Source organism: Diorhabda carinulata, chromosome 4, assembly GCF_026250575.1.
Source record: "Diorhabda carinulata isolate Delta chromosome 4, icDioCari1.1, whole genome shotgun sequence".
Lineage (NCBI taxonomy): Eukaryota > Metazoa > Arthropoda > Insecta > Coleoptera > Chrysomelidae > Diorhabda > Diorhabda carinulata.
In genome coordinates, this window is record NC_079463.1 from 14,329,162 (window position 1) to 14,353,536 (window position 24,375).

The 24,375-nt window shown below is 32.4% G+C and overlaps 1 protein-coding gene across 3 annotated transcripts in view; it reads left to right on the forward strand.

The window, feature by feature from the left end:
* The first annotated feature begins 24,077 nt into the window (after nt 1–24,077).
* The window catches only part of LOC130892823 (synaptic vesicle glycoprotein 2B-like), a 34,279-nt gene continuing 33,981 nt past the window's right edge, over nt 24,078–24,375 (forward strand). For 2 of the 3 annotated variants that reach the window (XM_057798476.1, XM_057798477.1), the window contains exon 1: nt 24,078–24,348. In XM_057798476.1, the coding sequence (XP_057654459.1) occupies nt 24,330–24,348 (19 nt within the window). In that variant the 5' untranslated portion in view covers nt 24,078–24,329. The remainder of the gene's footprint in view (nt 24,349–24,375) is intronic. The other variant, XM_057798478.1, reaches the window with a different exon arrangement.

Here is a 24,375-nt window from a genome sequence, read left to right on the forward strand (position 1 = left end):
AGGATACTTTAACAATAACAGGTTTATCTGATAATCAAAAGAACCAACAAGATAACCGTGGACATAAGTCTGCTTACAAATATAGAGATGCTTTCGCCGACCATTTTAGTAGCCCTGCAGGAGCTGTTTCATGGCAGTACAACAAAATATAATTATATGTATATACTTTTATATTGTACTAATAGATGATACTGCTGATAAATGAATATATATATATATATATATATATATATATATATATATATATATATATATATAGAATGTGTTGTTAAAATACAACCCTAGCGAATAGACTAATAAAATACAATGTTTTTCTTTTTTAACGCGCTTTTTTCAATTGGCTGTTTTTGTAATCTTCTGATGATGAATCCCACAGACATGTTTTTTTACTATTGCGTCAATAAAAAATTCAACGTCCAGATTTTCCATGGTACCTCTACACACATCAACACAACACTGGAAACTGACTGTTCAAAATGACAACGACAAACGATAAAAAACGAGCTGCATAAAAGCACCAATTGAAATCGATGTACTTTTGAAACGCCTATCGCGACGCGTTTTGTAATTCCACGCGACAAAATTTCAGTACGCCGCGACACAGGCGGGGTGCGGCGGCCGGCTGATTTAAGTCGATGTATAAAACCGTACTTTTAACAACGTGCGACAATAAACGCGTGCATAAAAGAGGCCTACAAGTTTTGTGTCAAATATTAGAATAATTAGCATGTATTATTTTGCCAAAAAAACGAGGAATTTCTTCAATTTTACTAATAAAAAAAATGAGTGCTACATCGCAAAAACGTCACTTGAAATACGCTAAAGCAATCGCAAGGTTTATAAGTCTCTTCTTCCATATTGTGGCATATTTAGAAGATCTTATACCAAGCCAACACGTAACAATTCAATAACTGTTCAAAGTTGTAGAACATACCAATGAAGCATTTTCCCTAAACATTGGCTAGGCTTTTGACAAAGTCTGGTATAATGCCTATTATGTGAACTAAAATCTTGAAATCCTATATTAAACATACACCCAATAAATTTTGGCAAGACTGTTAACAGTCGAAGATCGGGTTCATGGAAAAATTTATTCATTGGTTTATATAAACCAATAGGAAAGGGGCAGAGACTGATAATAGTACACATAGACAGCTCAAACTGTTTTTTTAGAGGTGGTTTAAAGCCTTTTGAATCTACTCTAATATTATTCTCTTTTTTCGTATTATATTTTCTAAATTATGGTTTAGGTTTACGATCCTGAGTTTCGCTTTATTCAGTTTAGAGTGTGGAATTTTTTAAACAGTGAAGCCATTTCTTTTCATTAATAGATCTCCGTCATCTTCTAAACCAGATTTATTCCTCTTATGTCAAATAGGTACTAGATATATAAAGTGGCGGAAATTTTTATTGTTATCCAAGCTTAATGAGGATACAATATTCCTGCTTAATCGGTTGAATAAATCAGCTTCGAAAGTGGGCTCCAAATCCTACCCAAACATGGGTATACTAAACGTTTTAACCAAGTTAACACTATTATACTCACCTATAGTTATTGAAGATGTACAAATAATTGGTACTTACAGTTTTTGTCCTAGTGAAAATGCGATATTTTTGACGCATTCTTTGATCATAAATTTTTTGTTCTTTTCATCTTCATAATCAAGAATTCAAGAATCTAACAGCAAATATTTAGAATTGGATATAGGTTAACTGCTATCCAACATATTCTCCATTATCAATACACTTTGTCATACGTTTGAACAAATTGTCGAAGCATATCATCCATTCCGATTAAGGTACCTACAAACAACTACTGTACGGCATATGAAGTTTTTTTTTTAAACCTATGTGTGAGAGCTCGAGTTGTCGTGGTAGAGAATGACTCGTCTTCTGCGATTGGTTTCCCTGACCTAATGGAACGGTGGCGACATATCCATGAAAAATCTGGCGACCATTTGCTTCGAAGTAGATTCAACTTCAACCCCATTAAGGTATCGTCTTCAATTATTTATTATTTGATTATTATTAATGTGATTATAATGAACCACTAATATATTTATCTAATTTTATTCTTATTATTGTATAAGAAAAGAACTAATATATAAAGAAGCCTGTAAAATTAATACTGGATTTATTCAATTTGATATTTGTCTAGTACGCCAGTCAGATCAGTTTGCTAAATAAATTGTTTTTAAAAAACAATTTGGTGCTTTGAGTTATTTAATTATATTGTAAGATGAAACATTGAGATCCTTTTCAAATGAGGTGTTATACGATATCCAATAGTATTTTCTCACTAGATCGGTACATCATAGCTGATTACGTGATTATTGCCGAATGTAATCTAAGACATACTACGTGATTTTCACAAAAATGATTCCGTTTCTTGAATATCCATTACATTCTTCACATCAACCGTTCACTGTATAATCCGCAGGAACTTGTTTGTCAGTAATAACAGAGAATACCGTGGACTTGAAGTCTGAATAATAAGAAGCAATAAATTTTTATTATTATCTCATTTTACTTTTTTCGTTAACGTTTAAAATATCCTCACGACGTATATATCCAATATGTATAGCTAGTATTTGCGTGTGACTTATGGCCAAATGTTCGGTACTTTACAGACTCTTCATCTAGCGTACTGGCACTGGCAGGAATTAAAAATGAACATGGGTGCAGTACCGACGTACCACTGTACCATCGATTTATTAGATTAAGTGCGGAATGAATCTTAGCGTAATAGTCATGTTCGAGTAAGGAAACGACAACAATTTCTGATATATACAAATTGCCTACAAAACTGAGAGTGGATTTCTGGTGAGAGAAGATTATGTTGTGATGACATTCAATTGATAAAATATACAGAGTGAGTCATGAGGACCTTTACATACTTCGCCATATGTAGATCTCCTAAGGGAGGATATCATGAGGCTACTAAAAAATGCCAATTCATCTTCTTTATTAATTTATAGGGTGAATTGTGAAATTGACAATTTTAATTGGCTATAATGTTTACACAGATTATTTGATTTTTGAATTTTTTCATGATGTAGTAGTACACTACTATCAAGCATTCGACTGGTATTATCTAAACCAAGAAATTACAATACTGTATAATATATTTTTCAATGTAATAAGTGATTTTCAAACTAAATAAATGAATAATGAAAACTACATATGCGACAAATTTGTCGCATTTTGATTAATTTTTTCTACGCTCATCTGTGTAAACGTCAAAAATCGCACTGTCAACATTCCTTGTAATTGACATTTAACTATAACATGCACATAATGAGATCTCAGAACACGTACGTTTCGAGAAGAAAGCTTAAACTTCTTGGTTTAATTAAATTACAATCAAAGTTTTATTTACGTAAGACTTTATTTGGTCTATTTACACAAATTCTGTCAATTAAAAAACATAAAAACTTTTAGCATTTGCGAGATATATTGAGTATTGAAAGATTGATGCCACTAAACGTAGGCAGCAAACTATGCAATTTCTTTAAAAATAGGACATGTTTTTTTAAGTAGCATGCTATAAACATAAATGTCATGTCGTTTATATTATCAATTTATTGAACAAAATATGATTGTATCCAAAAATTTTCTCAACTTTATCTAAGAATATGTCTGATAGTAGTGGAAGTGATGAAATTATGAGAACTCCACCGGAGATTTTAGAAAAAGCTGAAGCTGCTACACATAATTTGTTACCGCTAAAATTCAGGTACGAAATTACCTATCAAAAATTTATGGATTGGCGACACAAGCATAACGTTAAATCCTTTTTGTAGAATGTTTTACTTGCGTATTTTAAAGAAATATCAAAAACTATGAAGCCATCCTCTCTATGAGCCATTTATTCGATGCTAGGAACTACACTAAACATTAATAATAACATTAACATAGCAAATTATCCAAAACTAATCGCACTACTGCAGCGCTAATCGGATGGTTTAAAAGTGAAAAATCGAAAGGCCTTTCTACAGAACAAATTAATAAGTTTCTTAAAGATGCCCCAGACGATATACATTTGTTGTCAAAGGTAAACAATTAAAATGTTATATAATTATCATTACATAAAAATGATTTTTTGTTTTTTGTTTTCAGGTTATCCCATTATTGATTGAGCGGGGCTGGCCGTAAACAAAAACTAGAAATATATATAAATGAACGCATTCAGGACAAAGGAAAATCATTGATAATTGATACTCCAGATTCTAAAACTAAAACGAGACGTTCATTTGTAGTACCAAAAAGATTTTATATCATATTTCAAAAATACATGAATTTGCGTGCTGCTGAAATGGAATTTCTGGATATTTCTTAATTATAGAAATGGGCAATGCATAAAACAGGTTGTGGGGATAAACACAATCGGTTATATATCACGTAAAATTTTTAGTTTATGCAGGAAGTGATTTGACATCATTAAAACCACTTGGTGACTGGCAATCTTCTACAGTAGCGGAAGGCTGTGTGAATCAATCTCTTAAAAATAAAAATGACAACGCATTGCAAATATCGGAAGCAATTATCAATCTTCGTCTTCTGATGTACCCAGCAGTACTACAATTATAAATAACCGTTCATCACCATTAAATAATAAGGCACAATCGGTTTACAATAATTGTTCTATTGTTATTAACAACTATTATAATGAGTTTAAATAATTGCGATGTATTTAATGGAAAAAATGAATGAGCTTAGAAAAAGCATAGTATCTTACACGAATTGTAAGCCCATTACGCGGTTTCGTGCCTAAAATTTCTCACTTTGTGCGTAATGCGTTACTTACAACTCTTGTTACGAAATATACTATTTAGTGAACGGTCAAATCTTATCAGACATAGAACAATTGTAATGATGATGAAGTATCAAACAAAAATGTTTAATTTACACAAATGTTATAAATTTTGAGTATTTCAAATGAAACGAGTACTTATAACATAATCAAATATGTATGTATGTATTGAATTATTGATGAATTGAATCACACTTTGGCAAATACAGGAATGAATGTGAAATAGCCACGCTCGGCAACGCGCGTTACTAGATGATGGTAGTAGGGATTAGTACGGTCCCTCAAGCAGGCATACTCTATTGTCAGTTCTATTGTATCTGTTAAATAGTGAAGAGCACTACCTTCATTATTTACCGTACTAATTTGCCAAACTGTACATCTTTACTATCACTTTGTATTATCTCTAAAGCAAAATCATTAGTTTCGAGTTTTTAGACAAAAATCAAATTGAAGCGTACCTCATGACTCACCCTATATACTCTCGATCAGAGTTATTAAATATTGAAATTAGATTCCATTATACAAGGTATTCCAAAGAAAGTTGAATTGGCCTCTACGAAACGTAACTCAAAAGGGGTTTGATCCGTAGAAAAATTTCGAAACACTATATGTATTCAAGATAAGTGCGATTTATTCTTTCATATTCCTTTTATTTCATACACTTCCTTTTTATAGATAATACTCACTCATCTACGTTCGAATCTTCTTCATAGGAGGAAAGCATTCTAATTTCGTGTACTTTGTGTTAAAATCATATTGTATGCACATAAACCAATTCGCGGTTATTCAAAAATGGGGAGGACCACCCGCTCTTTCTATAGAAGCAACGTTCAGTATTGATATTCCTCTTGTTACTTTTACTATGACTCCTAAATCGAAGGTTGATTGTAAACTATAGACCAGTTTGTTTTAAGTCCAGCAATCATGATTATCATTATCATCAGCATTCGATGGTTATGGAATAATATCATTAATTATAAGAGAACCCGTACTGCTACGTATAATTGAGTATGTGGATAATTACAGCGTCGTCTCAAAATCAATCAATACCAATGTCGTCAAAGGGATACAAAAAAGTATCAAGGCACAGTAAAAAAATCAATCATCTTGTTTGATGTTCGCGCTTAACTCTCCTCAGACTCAAACACTTCACTTATACTATATCTCAAATAAAAGGGCTTGATTTTTGAGTATTCTTTAGACCAAAACGAACATTCAACCTCAATTAAAACTCGAAATATGCAGCAAAAATCTCAGAAAAATTTAAATGTGAAGTGGAATGTCCGCGCTCAACTCTCCTCGTACTAAACAAATTCACTTATATCTCAAATGATCTACTTAGAGTTCTTAGTTCAAAACGAACAACTTACTTCGATTAACTTAAGATACGGAAAAAGAGTTTAAGTATAACTTAAGGAGGGTATAAGTTGAGTGGTTCCAAATTCTTGATGACAAATGTAAGCATAAATATGTTAATAAGTTTTCTTAATATATAGATAATATACAGTTCGATAGAGACCGACCGGTCAATACGTCATCAATTCACCTTCTCCTTATTCTTCCTTTTTTTTCCGTAAATGGTCTAACGTCTGTTCCTTCTTCGATATCTTTCCTTATTCTGGCTCTAGATTGTTCATCTCTTTCGTGGTCGACCTCTACTTTATTTGTGACAAGTATTCTAACAGTGGTAAGTATCCAAGTGTCAAAATCTTATGAATTTTAGACCGCTAGGTCAAAAAACAATTGCTATCAGACGGCAGTACCGCCATCTACATTTTCTTTTTTAAACTAAGTCTATATATCGGTTTAATACAGTTATAGTTACATTGGCGAGATGGATGCGAAAGTAGAGTTTAACAGCCTCACGTTAATAAAAAATAATTTTAATATGAAAAATCACCAGTACAAGTATAACTACTTCTTACAAATACAAATCAGAATCGGAAGATAAACTGTCGCAACCAACGTATTATTAACTGCCTTTTTCCAGTTTTCTGGCTTCACTTATTTGCAGCGTCCAAAAATAACTGTTTAACATCACCCATTCCAAAAGAATTATTTATTCTTCTTCTTCCTTGATCTGTGCCGGTTGCAGTTGAATCGGGTTTAGTTCGCAATGATGTGGTGGATATCTAACCACCGTCATTCCACTATTTTCTGCAATTTCATCAAATAAATAGTTTTTGAATTTATTTTTATGAAGGGAACACAAAGAATACATTTATGTTTTCTCAGAGCCGAGATGAAACTCAATATTGTTTGAATTGAGGTGATTCTGTAAATTTTTTTCAACCACTTGGTTATGGACAAGTGAGTAATCGTTCACATTATCAATTGCTATTATAAAGTTCGAACCTCTCTTTGAAAATATCAGCATTTTTTTCTCTGGAACGAGTAGATTCAAAAGTCAATAAATCATCTCTAACTAAACCGTTTGATATACCGATGTAGGATACTATTTTCCCTGTACGTGGAATTAAACTAGTGGATTATGTTATTTACGTAACTAGTTATGAAAAGAGCAATATTGTTCAACAAGATTAATATTTGCCAAAACGAGCGTCAGTGTCATAACGTGTTTATGTACAACGTTCGCGCTTTTATAACGTTTGATAGAATCTTCAAATACAATGAAAATATCAATGTGGTATTAAATGGTGCTAGAAGTATTGTTACTATGGAAGTAGGTCTTTTCAAAATAAGTTAAATTGAGTAATTACTCCAAATGTCTTCAGATAGCGAATCAGATGTTCCATTTGAAGTAAGCATACTGCAGAAAAATTAGGAAATAGATATTCCCTACCTAAAAATTGAAAAATATGGAAAAAATAAAAAAAAAGTACCACTTGCTTATTTTGAAAAATTAAAGACATTAAAGGCGTTGATTTTGTCGACTATATATTCATTGTTGGGATCTGAACTCACCGTGCGCAAAAATGTACAATATGCTTTTGGCTCGACCGAAGAGCCGATTAGCAGGATACCATGCAAAAAAAATCGGAGATTTTGACGGAGGGGAATGTAGAAAGATTTATAAAAGATACTGAAGACGATATCTATTTACAAAAGTACGATTTAATTTACGATATGTTAATAATTTACTAGGATGTATTGATATCTAGTTAGCCTAGACCAGTTCCAAACATAAACAAAATATTGCGTTACCATAGCAACGAATAATAACTTATTAGAAGTGTAAGTGTAAAGTTTGACGTCAAAAAAGTAAACCAGAGTTACGCAATAAATTAAAAGAAAAAAGATGTCCACCGAAATTGTGAAAATCGAAAAATTGGAGTATCGAGTCATCATCAAGTACCTGTATTTAAAAGAGTCAAGAGATTTAGGAAGATATGCTTAATACCATTGGTGATCAATGTCCTTCGTATGTGATCGTGAAAAATTGGACTACAAGCTTCAAAATAGGTAAATTTTCCCTTTTCCACTATACGAGAAAAAATTAAAGAGAAAGACGTGAAAAGCTATCCAAAGGTGTTTTGTTTTTGCAGAACAACGCCCTTGCACACAAATCTCATGTTGCCATGCAAAAATTCGTGATTTAGGGTTTGAATTACTAGAACACGTCCTTATTGACTATCATCCGTCCGACCGTCCGACTATCATCTCTTTCCTCAAGTGAAAAAAAGTTCAAAAGGTCGTAAGTTTTCTTCCAACGAGGACGTAATAAAAGCTGTGGAGGTTTGGTTTGCAACATTTTTTTTGAAATATCTAGAGACGTTGCAGGTTCGCTGTAATAAATGTATCCAATTAAGAGGAGAATATGTTTAGTAATAAAATATTTTGACATTGGAATTTTGTTTGGTTCTATAGTAGGTTAATAATTTTCCAATATATCCTCGTAGTATTAAATAAATTTGTTCCCTAGGTTGCAATAATGAAAGGGGTTGCGGGAACCTGCAGGAATACTGAACTGATGTTCCTACAAGAGGGAGACATATTTGATGATGGCATCTTTTTTAAAATCACAACACCAGAAAAATTTTAATTTGTTGACACTGCCTGAAATATTGCTAGTGTCAATACTATTGATCTCAAAAAGTATAGAAATATTAGACCTCTTGCTGTAAAGCACAACATATTTTTTGCGCGATATTACAATGGAAAATGTGGCATGCAGTCCGTGAATACAAATACCATTGGAAAATTACCAGCAAAGACTGCTCAGTAACTGGTTTTACCTAATGTTAAAGGATACTCAAGATATTATTTCATATGCTCGTCAGCGTCTTTTCTGGCAGACTCAGGAGCAGACATTCTAAAAAACAACTCAGAGGATAGATATCCATTCTGGGCCAAGCCCTTGGCATATACTTGTATTAGTCAAGAAGTTCAAGAGAATATTTATCTAAAAAATGAACCTATTTCAAATAACTGTGTCTTCAGTAATGTGGTTTTCAATGTTTATATATCTTAAAATACTATTGAAACAAAATAATAAGTTAATTGTCAGTATACATAATGAAATAATTGTCAGTAATTAATAAATTATTCTTTGAAACTTATACAGTTAAGTAAAATTTTTCCATAACTACTTTTCATAATTAATATATGACGATTATGAAAAATTTGACGTTTCGTAATGTCAAGGAGTGACTTTTGATAGCGGAATTAAATAAATTATATAAAAAAAGCCTGTTGTTCGACTTGTAACAGTTTTATCTTGCCAATATGGAATACTTTTTCAGGCGAAAGCCTATTACTTTTAAAAGCTTCCATAGTGTATTTCACCTCAGTCCAGACCAACAAAAGCTTGTATTAGCTCAGATACATTCCTGACAAATTTAGGAAATATTCAGATTATTCTGTGATAAAATTTGAAAGTTTTGGAATAGTAAGTAGGTTTTATTTCTCTCTCGAACATTAAAATAGACTATAGTAACAGAGACTTGAACATGAAAACGGTTGATAGTCATTAAGAGTTTGCAGGGAGCTAAGAACTGTTACTAACTTACTTTATCAACATGAACGTGATCCAAGACCATATGGATTTGACTATCATATTCAAAAGTACCAAACCCTTTGACTAAGTAAATTAATTAGAAAGAAAGCGGAACCAAGTGCAGCTGGTTCACGAGTTTGAATTGTTATAATTATTCTTAGAGACTAACTTGTTGTTAGAAAATATGTTAAATTAATGGATACTATACAAAACTTGTCTGTTCACTTATATCCTTTAGAAAGGTAAAATCTTTTAGAAGTAACTATCGAAAAATAATCATCGATTACGAGTGTTACTCCTTATAGTGTTGTTCTAAATAACCATTTAATAATTTTATTTTTTTATTATTAATTTATAAATATTTTTTCTAAATGTATCTGTGTCATTGTTATTTCTGTCAGATAGTCGTTGAGAATTATAAGATAAAAATTGAAATTCAAACATAAAAATACCGTTAAAAAATTGTAAATCAGAAAACTCAAAAACTGGCTCAAGTAATACCGATTCCGGTTGAAATTTATTACGTTAGCAGTTTTTCGGACAAGAAACAAAAACGATAACGTCTGCCGCTACCAAATCACAGCTGAGATGATTCGGTTGAGCAAAAACTTAGCAAAGCCACTTAGTGTCAGATATAAAACATCGAGGAGAGTAAAAACATTACAGATTTCAAAAATTATAACGCTCAGTGCGCGCGAAGTTCATTGTACTCGAATGAACACGGATGAAAGCAACGGGAATATCATTCAGAATCTTTTGTTTCTAATTTTCAGCATTGTGGAATAAAAATATATAGTAATAATTACTAAAGTATTAAATTGGTTTGTATATAATTGTTTATTCTTGTTAATTATTTCTAATCTGATTAATATGGGTCTATGCCTTTTCAATTTCTAAATTTAATTGTATGAATTAAAATAAATGAAACGTAGCTCGTGAAAGTTATGATCGAATACGGGTTAAACGGAAATTAAATACGGAAACAGGAAGCAAGCTGCAACCCTCCAATTTCCTCTTTAGCTTTCATCCTAACCCGAATATAATTTAAAAACCTAGTTTTTTATTCATTTTTATCGTGCTCGGCTACTATGGCCCCTTCCACAGGTGCGATTACAATTACAATAGGTAATATTATATACATATATACATTAACGCATTACCAATATACAATTGTTCTATATTTTATGGTAAAGTTTCTCTAAGGAATGTGTACGGAAGGAAGTACGAAAGAGATTTGCCCCGAGTCATTTGCTGGGATGTTTTTTATTGGTGGAGTAGTTGATCTATGGTATAAATTTTTAGCGGTAGTCATAAATAGAAGGTAGACAAGGCTGAAAGGTTTATATGGTTCAGAGACAGCATGGGAAAGAAGAAATTGCTGTCGTCAAATTAAAAATGTAAATTAACGATAGAGTACCATTAACAGAGACTTTGAAAAATCCGATAGTTATGCAAATTCTGGAGTAAATGAAATATGTGACTGTAGATATTGAGTGATGTTAGTTTATTTAAAAAAGCACCAACAATATCGAATGCTGCTGCAATGACTTCTTGTTTTTTGTTTAGTGTCGCACATAGATGGGATTATAGAACAACTAGATTTTCTTGGGGTGATCTGGTTCGTCGAAATCCGGATTACTTTTTTGATTAAATTATATTTTTCAAGAAACCAGAGAAGACGTGGATTTGCCACTTTTGCAATAATTTGCAGATGGTACAAGTGAGTGATATAGGGTGGAATGATTTGGGAGAAGTTGCAGCTAGGTCTGGCTTTTTAATAGGAATTATCGTAGATGTCAGGTTTTGGTTGATGTTCCATATTAAATTGTATAATTCTAAAAGCTTTTAAAAAATTACTAAGGGATATCATCAGGTCCAAAGGCAGTATTTTTGCAGATTGATAGAGCTGAGGAGAGTTCTAGTTCAAAATAGGAGAAAGAGCCAGTCAAGAGATGTAATATCTTGCAATTTTGTCAAAAGGTGTGAACAGCGAGAATCATTACAGGCAAGAGAGGTTAGGTAGGCTTTATTTTTGAGCTTGTTCTTTATACATAATACATACTTCTCCATATGTAAAGCTCCTCAGGGAGGATATCATGTGGCTACTAAGATGTGTCAACTTCTCTTCTCTATCAATTTATAGGGTGATTTGGGAAATAGTGTTTATTCATTTGATTTTTTTTTCAGGATTTAGAGACGTAGAGAATGAAGAAAGAGAGCAAACAACTAACGCCTTAAGAATAGCAGCATGTTTGAACGAAACCATATGGAGAAATAAACATATTGAAATAGTAGCCAAATTCAGAATATACAAGGCCACGGTAAGACCCATAATGACCTTCACCGCAGAGACACGGCCAGAAATGGCGAAAACGAAAAGAATGATGGAAACAGCAGAGATGAAAGTGCTACGCAGGATAGCCGGAAAAACCCTACTGGACAGGGAAAGAAGTGAGAACATCAAAAGATTGTGCAATATAGATGACTTCAACGAATGGGTTCTATCAATAAAGAAAGAATGGAGCAGGATGGGAGGCAAGGATGTTAAAGATGAAGCAGGTGACTAGACCTAATACACGGAAGAAGAAGGAGATAAACCACAAATAATATCCAATATGATTTTTGTATTGTAACACTTTCGTATTAATCCTTTATCTATTATGCAATTATAATATTTTTTTCACTGTCCAACCAGATCTGTCGAGCCAAGTTAAACTAGAATAAAAAAAATCTTTTATATTATCTCTTATTAGTACTGGTTTTGAAATTGCACTGTTTCTTAGTGTATTTCTACAGCTATTCAATAAAATTTTTAAAAGAAAAGTTGGAAATTCATTACAAACAACTCCAAACAGTTGTCTGGCATTTGAAGAAATGGCATTTATGGTAGTTCCCATCAACTCGAAACATTATAGAATAGATCTATATCTTATGGAATTCTAAATCGGTTTTAACTGAATTGGAGACCATTTTAGAATTTCATGGGTCTTCTATACGACGCAGCCAGTTAATTAATAATCCCTATCTGTCAAGAGTCAAACATGATACAAGGCAATTGAATTAATATGTCTTTCATTGGATACATTTAGTTTCAAATTCTTTTTAGTTTATTCTTATTCAAGTAATATGAATGCGTGGAGTGAAATAGAAACAAAATGAACACAAGTTATACAAACAACTTCTGTAACGGAAAAGATCTTATTATCATATATTTATTCAATTCACTTGCAAATTCTGTGACTGTAAGTTTGGCTTTGTTAAATATGCAGCGGTTTTCGATGAGAACAGTTATTATTCCTCTTTATTAGAATCCAATTTGACAATATCAATAAAATAAACAATTTACGTTCTCATTTTTTTCTGCTTGAATAGAATGGAAGTCACGCTGGGTCTTATAAATCATTTATTGCTCACTTAAAAGATTGACATATTTGTTTCAAAGCAGATCTAATACTTCTCTTCAATTACACACTTCTCCTAGAGAGTATTCATCTAAAAATGTTATTTTTTGAGCGAATCTTTAAACTACAAAAGAGAGCTGTTAGATATTTACTCGGACAAAACAGCAGGGCTCACTGCAGGAACCTCTTTAAAAAATCAAAAATTCTAACTCTTCCTCCGTTATCCGTTTGTTTTATTCGTAAGCACCCTTCACCAATTTCAGAAAGATCGTTGCACGGCTATCTACTTAGGAAATCAGAGAACGACTTTTACCTACCTACTCCACGTTTACAATTAGTTAAGCGCTCAATATTTTACCTCGCAAAAAAATGTACAATCACTTGCCAATTGAAATTAAATCGATATCCTCTTTTCCCGCATTCCGCAATAGTTTGAGGGCATATTAACTGGAAAGTGCCTTCTAGTCTGGAAACGACTTCTTTCCTGATAATAATATTTAATTCCGGACATGCCACATACTGGTTTAATTTTTACTATTATATACTAATTATCAACTAATAATATGACCAATAATTATGTTACTCATTGTAGTTTTATTTTGTATATTGAAATTTTATTGTATTAGTATATATATTTAGTTATTTTTATGTTAGTTTCTAATTTTGACAAGCTTTTGTCCACAAATTGTAACAATTTTTTGAGAATAATGCATTTCTCTTCCTCTCTCTATTTTCTGTGAGAAGGGAAAACCTATCAAAGATACCACGCTCTAGAAAGGCTGATCGGTATTGTAAAATTTTACAATTTTATTAAAAAACATCCTTTGTTCCGTACGAATATACGGGAATAATTGGATCGGACTATGTTAGCATTACAGTTCATGTGGCGTCTATCATCTGCTCTTTTTTCAGTGATCCCTCTCTTAAATTTTGTTATTCAGAATAATTCAGTATAATCTCTAGTCTTGCCCATGGTTGTTTTGGTGGTGGTTCTATGATTCTTCCACAGTTTGCATTCGAAAGCAAAGTAATAATTGGACATTAATATCTTGTATAGGATCATCGACGTTTGGGGTAAGCCCAGTTTTGATGTTCATTGTCCGGGAATTTCTCCATCTACTCTTGACGCAGTTCTTTAATATGTCTTTCCAAACATACTTTATTTGACTTTGAGGTTGCATAGTTTCTCCCTTAAATTACTAGGATGTCTATAAGTGGAGAACTATCTACAACAAATGTAGCTACTTCCGACACTTGGTACTTCCGCAATATTAACTCAATAGGTTTATTTCCTCAAAGTATCTCCTCATACTTCCGCTCCATTGACAAGGATTACGAGAAATACTTTCAAAAGAACTGATATTCTCTTTCGAGGTTAAAAGGCCCATCGTGTTAGTCAAGATTCCAGATAGATTTTCTATTTTCTAGCTTCAGTGCATAAATTTCCAAGGTGAATTAGAAAGGTCAGAACCCTCTGTACGCTATCCACAGCTAAGGTGGTTGCGATGTTCTATAAGTGTGTACCTATCACCCATCTGGTACTTTGCATATTACAAAACTATTCAAATACCGCCTTTTCTGATAGACAAATTGGTTGTGAAGTCAATTTAATTGGATACTACGCTGTCTAGAATTTAACTCGCTTATATCGGTTAAAGGAACAAATGAAGATCTAGCTTGAAAAAAACTTATATATAAATTTTTCTCATTTAGGAAAGAATTTCCGACAGTATAAAAAGTTCTTACCACGGTTCAAGATTATAAGGATTACCCTGAACTTAGTCAAAGCACACTATGGAATCTTTTAAAAGAATTAGGTTTTTGCTAGAAAAACCATTCCAGAAAGTCTAGCTTGATACAAAAAAGTAATATTGTAGTATGGAGTAGAAATTACCTGAGGACTATAAAAAAGAAGAAATATATTTTATTAAGAGGAAAGATGGATTAATGAGGAACTTACACAAAATAAATTTAATACAAGTCGAAGAATGGCAGTGATGACAGACCAAAACATCCTAGCATAAGCCTACCCACTGAAAACTTATCCGGCTCTCCCATTATCCTATTATAAGTGAGGTAGAACACTTCATAAAAGTATCAAAGGTGGGTAAAGCTACTGGAGCAGATGACATTCCCACCGAGGCTTTAAAGCTGTTCGAAGACGATAACATTGACATGTTAGTAAACCTTTTCAACGATATCTATAGCACAGGTCACATTCCAAACGATTGGCTCTACTCAACTTTTATAATAACTCCTAAGATATCAAAAGCGGTAGAATTCAAAGATCATCGACTGATTAGTTTAATGCTCAAGCTATTCCTCCGTATCCTCCACAGAAGGGTGTTCCGAAAGTTATAAGATCTAAGTGGAGAGACCCAGTTTGGTTTCAAAAGTGGTATGGGTACACGCTAAGCAGTTTTCTGCCTAAATTCCTAAATACCCTCGTTTATAACTGCATTGACCAACGAAAAAAAAAAGCAAGCAAGACAAGCATGACACTATGATCAACAAAGTTTTAAGATGGGTACGCCATGGGTGTATTTTGTCTCCTATGCTGTTCAACCTCTATGTAGAGAATGTCTTTGCTGAGGTTCTTGAGTACTCTGATTATGGCCTTAAAGTTAATGGATACCCGCTGAATAATATTCGCTATGCAGACGATACGGCAATACTCACAGACAACATAATCGAGATACAATTATTACTGGATAAAATGAATAATATTGGGAAATCATATGGCTTGAAAATAAATGCAACAAAAACCAGGTGCATGGCAATAAGTGGATATGCAAATGCCCTACTGCATATAGATAACACGCCTATCGAGCAAGTGAAGACGTTTAAATATCTGGGGATAACTATAAAAGAGAAATGGGCCCCTCAGCAGGAAATTGAATGCCGCATTGAACACACTAGACAGGCATTCATTAAATTTAAACCGATGTTGTGTAACCGTACTCCCTCCTTTGACCTTTGGTATAGAATGGTCAAATGTTATGTGTGGTCAATTTTACTGTACATTTACATGGACATTAAAGATACCGTCCATCAATAAACTAGAAGCCTTCGAAATGTGGAACCTTTGAAGAATGTTGCGTATACCATGAACAGATAGAGTGAGAAACGAGGAACAAATGTCATGGCTTAGCTATATAAAACACTGGACTGGCATAAATAACACCGATGAGCTGTGTCTTGCCGCTCTAAATAGATGTCTGACTATAAGATAATCGCCAACGCACTGTAGGTGCAAGGCAGTAGGAGAAGAAGATGAAGAATGGCTTTTTCAATTAATTTTTATACTGGTTCACTTCCATCAACAGGAAAGGGGCGCAGACTGATAATAGTACGCATCGGCACTTCAAACAGTTTTGTTAAAGGTAGTTTATTGGCGTTTAAGTCTGCCTGGACATAATGCTGATATTTTTTCGATTAAATGTATTTATCATAATTATTGTACTAACTTAAAGGGTTTAATACTGTTAGGTCTTCTGGTCATGTTTGTGTTGTCTAGGAGCTGGATTGCTTACACGTTCACATGATGAAGCAACCGTTGTTCACGGCTACAATTTGGTTGTGATTTGGTTAACAGTCACTATTTCGGCAGTACCAGGGCGCATCGATGATGTTCCATGGTCTTATTATAGAATTCTTGAATAATTTCAATGTCACAATCCCAGAGTTGTATGCTATAACTCGAAATAGATCACAATATTAGCTTTTGTTATACGTGGTTAACCGGAATTTTGTCCTAGTAGCCAAAATGAGTTATGTAAATGTGCGGAGCTTGAAAACTGGAAAAAGGCAGTTAATCGTACAATTAAAGAAGAAGTGAAAGAGAAGAAGAGAAAAAGTGCAAGTTTAACCATATACTGATGAAATGATCGATCCACTCAAGTGAATATTGTTTTCAATATATATGGCTTTACATATACTAGTGAGTTTTTTAAATTAAAATTATTTTTTAAGAAATTCAGGTTGTTTAAAAATCAAAGTTTAAGCGTTTGTACCTATATAACCAGTATCACATAATGTTCTTCATACCATGTGAAGAAATGGAACATTTTATTAAAAAATGCACTTTTTCATATTCAGCTTTTTGGAAATTATACTGAAAGTATAACTTGAGAAAATATTCTAACTGTCCACTAAGAGAAGTGAAACGCCTATGAATTACTCTCTTATTCATAAAAGTAGACTATAATACTCGCTATTTGCTTAATTTAAGAAGAGGGTCTATTTCAAGTTAATAAAAGGTAAATAGAGTGTTAAAATGCTCACATGTGAGCTCGGACACGCCAATAATAGGCGTTATAGAAGTTATACAAGAACGAAGTTTTTTGTTAAACATATAAAATTCGATACTTTCCAAAGAGGAGCTATCGGAGAACTCTTCCAATCAATCCATATATTTCCGTCTAGTTTATTTTTCGTAGTACATAAATATTTGATATTCATTTGCATGTAATTTTTTTCTGTCTTAGAGTTCTTCTCGACATTTTCCTTTCTATTATTCTCAGTTTTTCTTCATCTTTCTCTGTTTAACTCATTACTTCAGCTGCATAAGTTATTGCTGTTCTCATTATTGTCTTACTGAGATTTCTATCGTTCAATTTCTGATATTTCCAGTACACTGCTCTCACATATCTTTATACTTCTCTTGTTTTTTCCGTTAACCAATTACTGCAAGGTATTTTATTGTACTTTAATTTCTGTCTTATTTGCTATATTCTATCTTGTACTCAACTATATTTTGTTTTGATTTGTCTTCATATTCATTTGCCCAGTTGATAATATTAAGTAATTGTTTCCAGTACCAGGTTTGATAAGTACTGTTGACAATTGTCTTACTCAACTTTCTAGGTTGAGTACTCCTTTTATTTGTTCTTATTACCGCTGTTGATTTTGCAATAATCATTTTAGTCATATCAATTAATTTTCCTGGAATTTGATTTTTCCCCATTTCTTTTACCGTGGATGCTGTCGAAAGTAACAGGCGCTCATATCATTATCTCCAGATGATAATGTGTGAATATACCATTTGTTAATCGCTATCCACCCACCTTTCTATGGTATTATTGTAACATATTATAAATTCAACGTGAGGTTATGAATTCATTCATTAACATATTATAAAAAATTTGTGTGATTTCATCCACAATTATTTCCACCAAAACAAAATAATATATTGATGGACATAAATGATCTTTAAGCCTTGAGCAATATTGTAAGTATAAATGATTAGATAATATTAATTAACCATATCTCACTGACGTAAGAATGTTATTTAAATATGGTGCCTTATTTTATTTAACAATGTTAAATAGAATGTATTGTCTAAATTAATTAAATGTATATTATGGTTATATAAACAAATATAATATAATGTTATTCTTATACATATAATGGCTTCTCTATATCTTTCAATTCGTTGAATAGCTACGTCATAGAGTGATTGTTTGATAAATGAAGATAATATCCTTGGATTTTATTCACAGACTGACAATTGCAATGGTTCTATAAATGAGTTTGTTAATTTTAGTAACATTATGTGTTAATCAATTCATTGTGGATGGTATGAATCACTTTTTTGTGATAATAGAAACTTCTCAGTAAATAGAAATTTTTTAAATACGAGAGAGATTCAGAAAATGAGGAACATTTTGGGATGAAAGGAAAACTAAATACAAAAAAAATCTATGTGTTGAAAATAACACATTTCTCTTTAGCACAGATGTTCTTTGCTGATGTAGAAATATATCATTTTTTCACGTGTCGTATACTTGTACTTTTGCTACAGATGAGCTGTTGTGTTGTCTTGTGTGCAAAACGAGTTCAGAATTAAAATGAATGAATAATTTTTGAAATTAATTTTCTGGTCAGTCCAGACCAAGTTAGTTCTGGTTTTGGTCTTGCGTATGTGATCTTGGACTTGATATACCAGTGTAATAAGGGATCTTGGACTTTATTTTGGTCTTATGGCCTTGCAAGTTCACAATTTTTTGACCACCCCATAGTTCATTGATTGAATTTTAAGATGACACATCGTAACAAATTTCTCTTTTATATTGTCAAGCGAAGGTCGTTAAGGTGTCTTGCAAACCAAAAATAATAAACAAATTAAAACATATCGGTTGAACCGATTGTGGTCTTACATCCATGTGTAATCTCGACTGTAAATCACAGCGGAGGCTCTGTGATGGTTTGTGGAGGCTTTCAGCATGATAACCAAGCATTCCTTGAAGCTGTGTAAAGAGTATTTCAAAAAATTGGAAAAAAAGAATGTGTTGAAAGTAATGATTTAGCCCTACCTCAATCCGATTAAGTTGTGTGGAAAATTGGACAGGGAAATCATACAGCAGTTTCCTACTTCAACTTCACATCTTTGGAATATTTTGAAAAACGAATGGAACCAAATAGCCAATAATTATTTTTCGAAATTGTTACAGAAAATATCCGAATTGTGCTCCGAAATAATAAAATAGAAAGGGGGTTATATCGATGAATCAAAATTGAAATACGAGGATGCTCCCAGAAATACCTGACCTGATCTAGAGATGGTGGTAGTTGCTTGAAGTCTATAAGAAAGTATACAATCTATAATAATATACAGCATATGTTTCAAGTTTGAAGACGTCACGTTGCTGGCAGACATCAATAGTGAATGTTTTCAGTGAATTTCTAAACATGGAATAAATTGCTAATCGTTTTGTGATACAATACTTTGTTCGACCAAATGGGGTGACGAAATGTTGATAAAAATTCACAAAGCGGTACTGGACAAAACAATGAACTGAAAACGGGGAACAGGCTCTAAAGAAGGCGAAGACCGTTCCATCTGCAGGCAAGGACATGGCGTCGGTTTTTTGGATTACACGAGGGATGATTTGACTATCTTGAAAAAGAAAAAACTATTAACGGCGAGTATTATAAGAACTTATTATGATGTTTGAGCGAAGAAATCAAGCAAAAACGATCGCATATGGCTAAGAAAAATGTGTTATTGCAATGGCCAAAATTAATAATTTGAAGTTTAAATTGCTCACATCTAGTTTTTTCAACAACGGTAAACGTAGCTTCACAAATAGAAATGTAGATTAGCGAACAGATAACAGAAAATAAAATTCGTGAATTAACAATTTGAACCGTTTCCTCAAAAGATAAACCTTTTCGCAGCATGCCAAATTGTGGTGGTTTTTTTATCACTCACTCCATCACTATTAAGCAGAATTATAAATGAAAATACAAGAATTTATTCTTCTGGAACCGAGGTTTGGTTTATTTGCAAAAACAGTGATATCAATTATAATAGCGGGCTACCTAGCGCTTTGGGTATCTAAGCGGTGTGCGATGGTTTTAAAATAAACATGATTCTATGAGTACCAAAAATATGCTAATTTGAGTAGAGCGAAGCTGAACGTATTAATCTATCTGAGTATAGAGAACCAAAGTGGCGAATAATTGAGGATTAAAGGTGAGAGCTTCCAAATGGGAGCGCTTGGCCTAATTAATCCAAATAAATTTGTCTACATCAGTCTTGCGATTCATTTGTTCAAAATAGTATAGCAAAACGCAACTAACAGCTAGACGTTATGTTAATTATCTATGGTTAAGGATAATCGAAAATTTCATAATCTCAAGAATTTTGAAGTTGACCGATGGATTTGTTAGTTTCTAGTTTCTATTACCTTATCGTGCCGATATTATGATTATCAATGGCTCCGATCAAAACACTTAATTATTCGGATATGCTTGGCTTCTCAGAACGCTGGGTTGGGTACGTAGTAATTATGCTTCAAAACTTAAACTAATCAAAACTATTCGGAACGCGTTAGGTACTAGGTAAATTGTTGAACAACGTAATTTATGTGACGATACTCGAATAAAAATGCGAAACTGAAGAAGTTCTCGTTCCGAGGATTTCGATGATCCCAGACGTTTGAGTTTAAACAACTTCAATTCCAGATATGATTTGCTTTCACCATTACTATGAAAAAATCTAATCTTTTAAAATTTGTGGTCTGAATCTAGAAAATCGATATTTTCCCCATTATTAATTATATATAATATATTATTGATAGTATATATATATATATATATATATATATATATATATATATATATATATATATATATATATATATTACTTCTAAGGCGAAACAAAGGTTACCTCCTCCACGGTGCAAGGGAATGCATTTAAATGTGTTTTACAGTTTATTTGGACCGTCCTGGGTCCTTGAAATACTTTACAATTGGTCCATCTAATTTTTTTCCTTTATTTTCAACTTGTAAAACAAAAACTTAAATTTTCCCTTTTTTGCTTTTTTCAGCTTAATTCAAAAAATAATTTGATCAAATTTTCATTTTTTGCTACCTCCACATTTCCTCTATATATTTTTGGTAAATCTTGTTTTTAAAAGTATAAAAATAACAAGTAAAAAAAGCGTAGCTTGTATTATAAAATATTGGTAAATATGAAAACAACAAAAAATTGTTGTTACAACCACATTTATCTATGTTTTTCCACAAAACACTAACTTCAATGATGAGCTTCTCTAAACCACAAAGTAATCATTTCTTTAACTTTGGATCTTACAATAATTTTTTCACCTTGTTAGTTGGGTCTTCTTTCTTCACCAGGCAATGGTTTTTTTTTGTTTTGGCGTCAATTGATCAGCCACACTCGTGGTTTCTTGCTACACTAACACCTTCGCTACACTGATTTGGTAATTTTTTATTGTTATTTTATGAAGAATATGGAATTTACCATTGGTGTATGGTATATGGTATAACAGCTCAATAGCAATTTCTCTATACCACTTCAATGTCGTTCAAGTGTTCTAGCTTGCCATTTGACTAGACAGATCTATAGATGTTATAGCCGACCACGGTTTGAGGCATGCTTTGTAGCATGCCTCAAAGCATAAGCATGCTTTGTAGAAAGCATCAACACGTCGCGCTTATCTTCAGTTTCAGCATTATTAATAGTTAAGTGAATATGACCTCAACCAAAAGCATTATTTTTGATCTCATATAATACATCGTAAATTTTTGTACCCTTTTCCACACTGCACAAAAGAATAAAATAAAAAGATTTTTTTCGAATAAGGAGTCCAAAAATCATATTTTTTGTATGTGATCTATAGGAAGGGCATAAAGAAAGCTTTAGCTGAACTGTTCCTCGGGCCTCCCGTACAAAAAAAACTTTTTATTTCAAATACATTTTTTCTCCACATTTCATATCGAGAGTAAAAGCACACAAAAATTTTTTGAGCCAACGGAAAAGCTTATTTTTGGTTTTGGTTGGGGTTCAACGTATTAACTATTTTTTTTTCTCTTACTTTGTGATGACCTAAATACCTACATTTCTATTCTTTCAAGAATTTTTTGTGCAAAGAACCCAGGCCAGGATGGTGCTCCCATTCATAAATTTTTAAAAAACGTTAAATAAAATTCCTCTATTGTTCGATTCAGAATGTAGAGCAATATTTGAACGTATGAAAATTGTGAAAAAACGCAAGACCATAAGAATTTTGAAATCAAACTTTATTACTGAAATGATAGAGATCCAACTTAACTGTTAGCTAGTATTGAAATATACTGAGAGAATTTGTTAGACCTGCAATTGAATAATATATATAGGGTTTTGATAAAGTTATGCCCAAAATTCATAAAAGGTTTGTAAAAATGTGAAAGCCCCTCAAACAGTTCATTTTATTCTACGTTTTTTGTAGTACATCCAAAAGTCATATTCTACGTTTATTTTTTATTATATTTTATATATAATATATTACGTTTATATTTTATTTTTTGAATTGTGAAAAAAAATTTTAGACAAAAGAAGAGAAAAATACAGCCCAGTAAAACCAAAACTATACCACACAGGAATTGTTCAAACCTTGTTTTTCTAATGTCCCCAAAACAAATTCGTGGGAGATAACATGAGGTCGCAAATTGGTTATTGAGAAACCTTTGTACATCAAATGCATAATGTGGTGGGGCACCAATTGTTGGAACCAAATTAGGTTCGGATTCACAGTTATACGAATAAGTTTCACAAATGGTTCAGCTGTTGAATTCCTCAAAAGAAATAACAACCAATAAATCTTCCCCTGACAATTCTGGTTCAACCGTACATTTTTTGAGGGCGCTGAGTGTGTTTGATCTGAATCTATAGGGGTTTATCTGGGCCAAATAGCGACCATTTTGTCCATTCGCTGTACCATTTGAATATCACCTCGTCCAAATATACCACACTAATAAGAAAACTCGAATTTTCAACATAATGCTTCATGGATATTTCCTGAAACTCCAGCTTATTTGAATCATCTCATGACAGTTCATGATCAAGACGAAATTTGTATGGGTACAGATTTTCTTTCATTATAACTTCAAGCAATTCTTCATCAACTACTCCAAAAGACTGACTAACATTTTATAGGCAACTTATGTTGTAGTTCCTTGAAATGTTTAGACACTTATTACTGATCTTTGAAAGTTAGGAAATATGAAACAGGAAAATGTGTAGTTAACTAAGGCACATATTTCTTCATGACCTCGAAGTACTCCGTCCTAACCTAGCATGATTAGAATTTCTATCCTCCTTTTTAAGCATCATATTGACAATAAGTTGTTTTATTAAAACAATTGAAAAAAATTTATAAAAACAATAACAGTTTTCAGAATTTTCTGTTTTTTTTGTCACGTGTTTTTCAATTTCTTTTCTCGAAAATAAACCTTGTACGTTTGAAAAATTTTGTGCACCACTCTATTCTGTATAAAAATAATGGATCGTTCATTCTCCAAACATATTAATTCAACCGTTAGCTCAGCTCTGACGAAAACATTTATTGAGCTGTCCTCGTACAAGCTGTAGCTTGATTTATAAAATACATCGTAGTACACGATAATTTTATAGAGACTGGAAGGTTTTTAACATATTTTAATACCAACGTGTTGTAATTGTGCTTCTGTAAACATTAGAACGCTTAGTTAATTTAAATTTAACAGTTCATTTCAATGAATTGCCGTTACATAAACGATTAGGTTAATTTATTTTAATATTAAGCAGAAAAAAATAAAATTCCCCAGATGATATGAAAAATAATTGAGTTTAAATTATTGTGAACGTAGATAGAGTTGGTTATTATATAATATGGAGCTCCAAAGAAAAGGTAAGTAGCACATGTTTTCTCACTCAC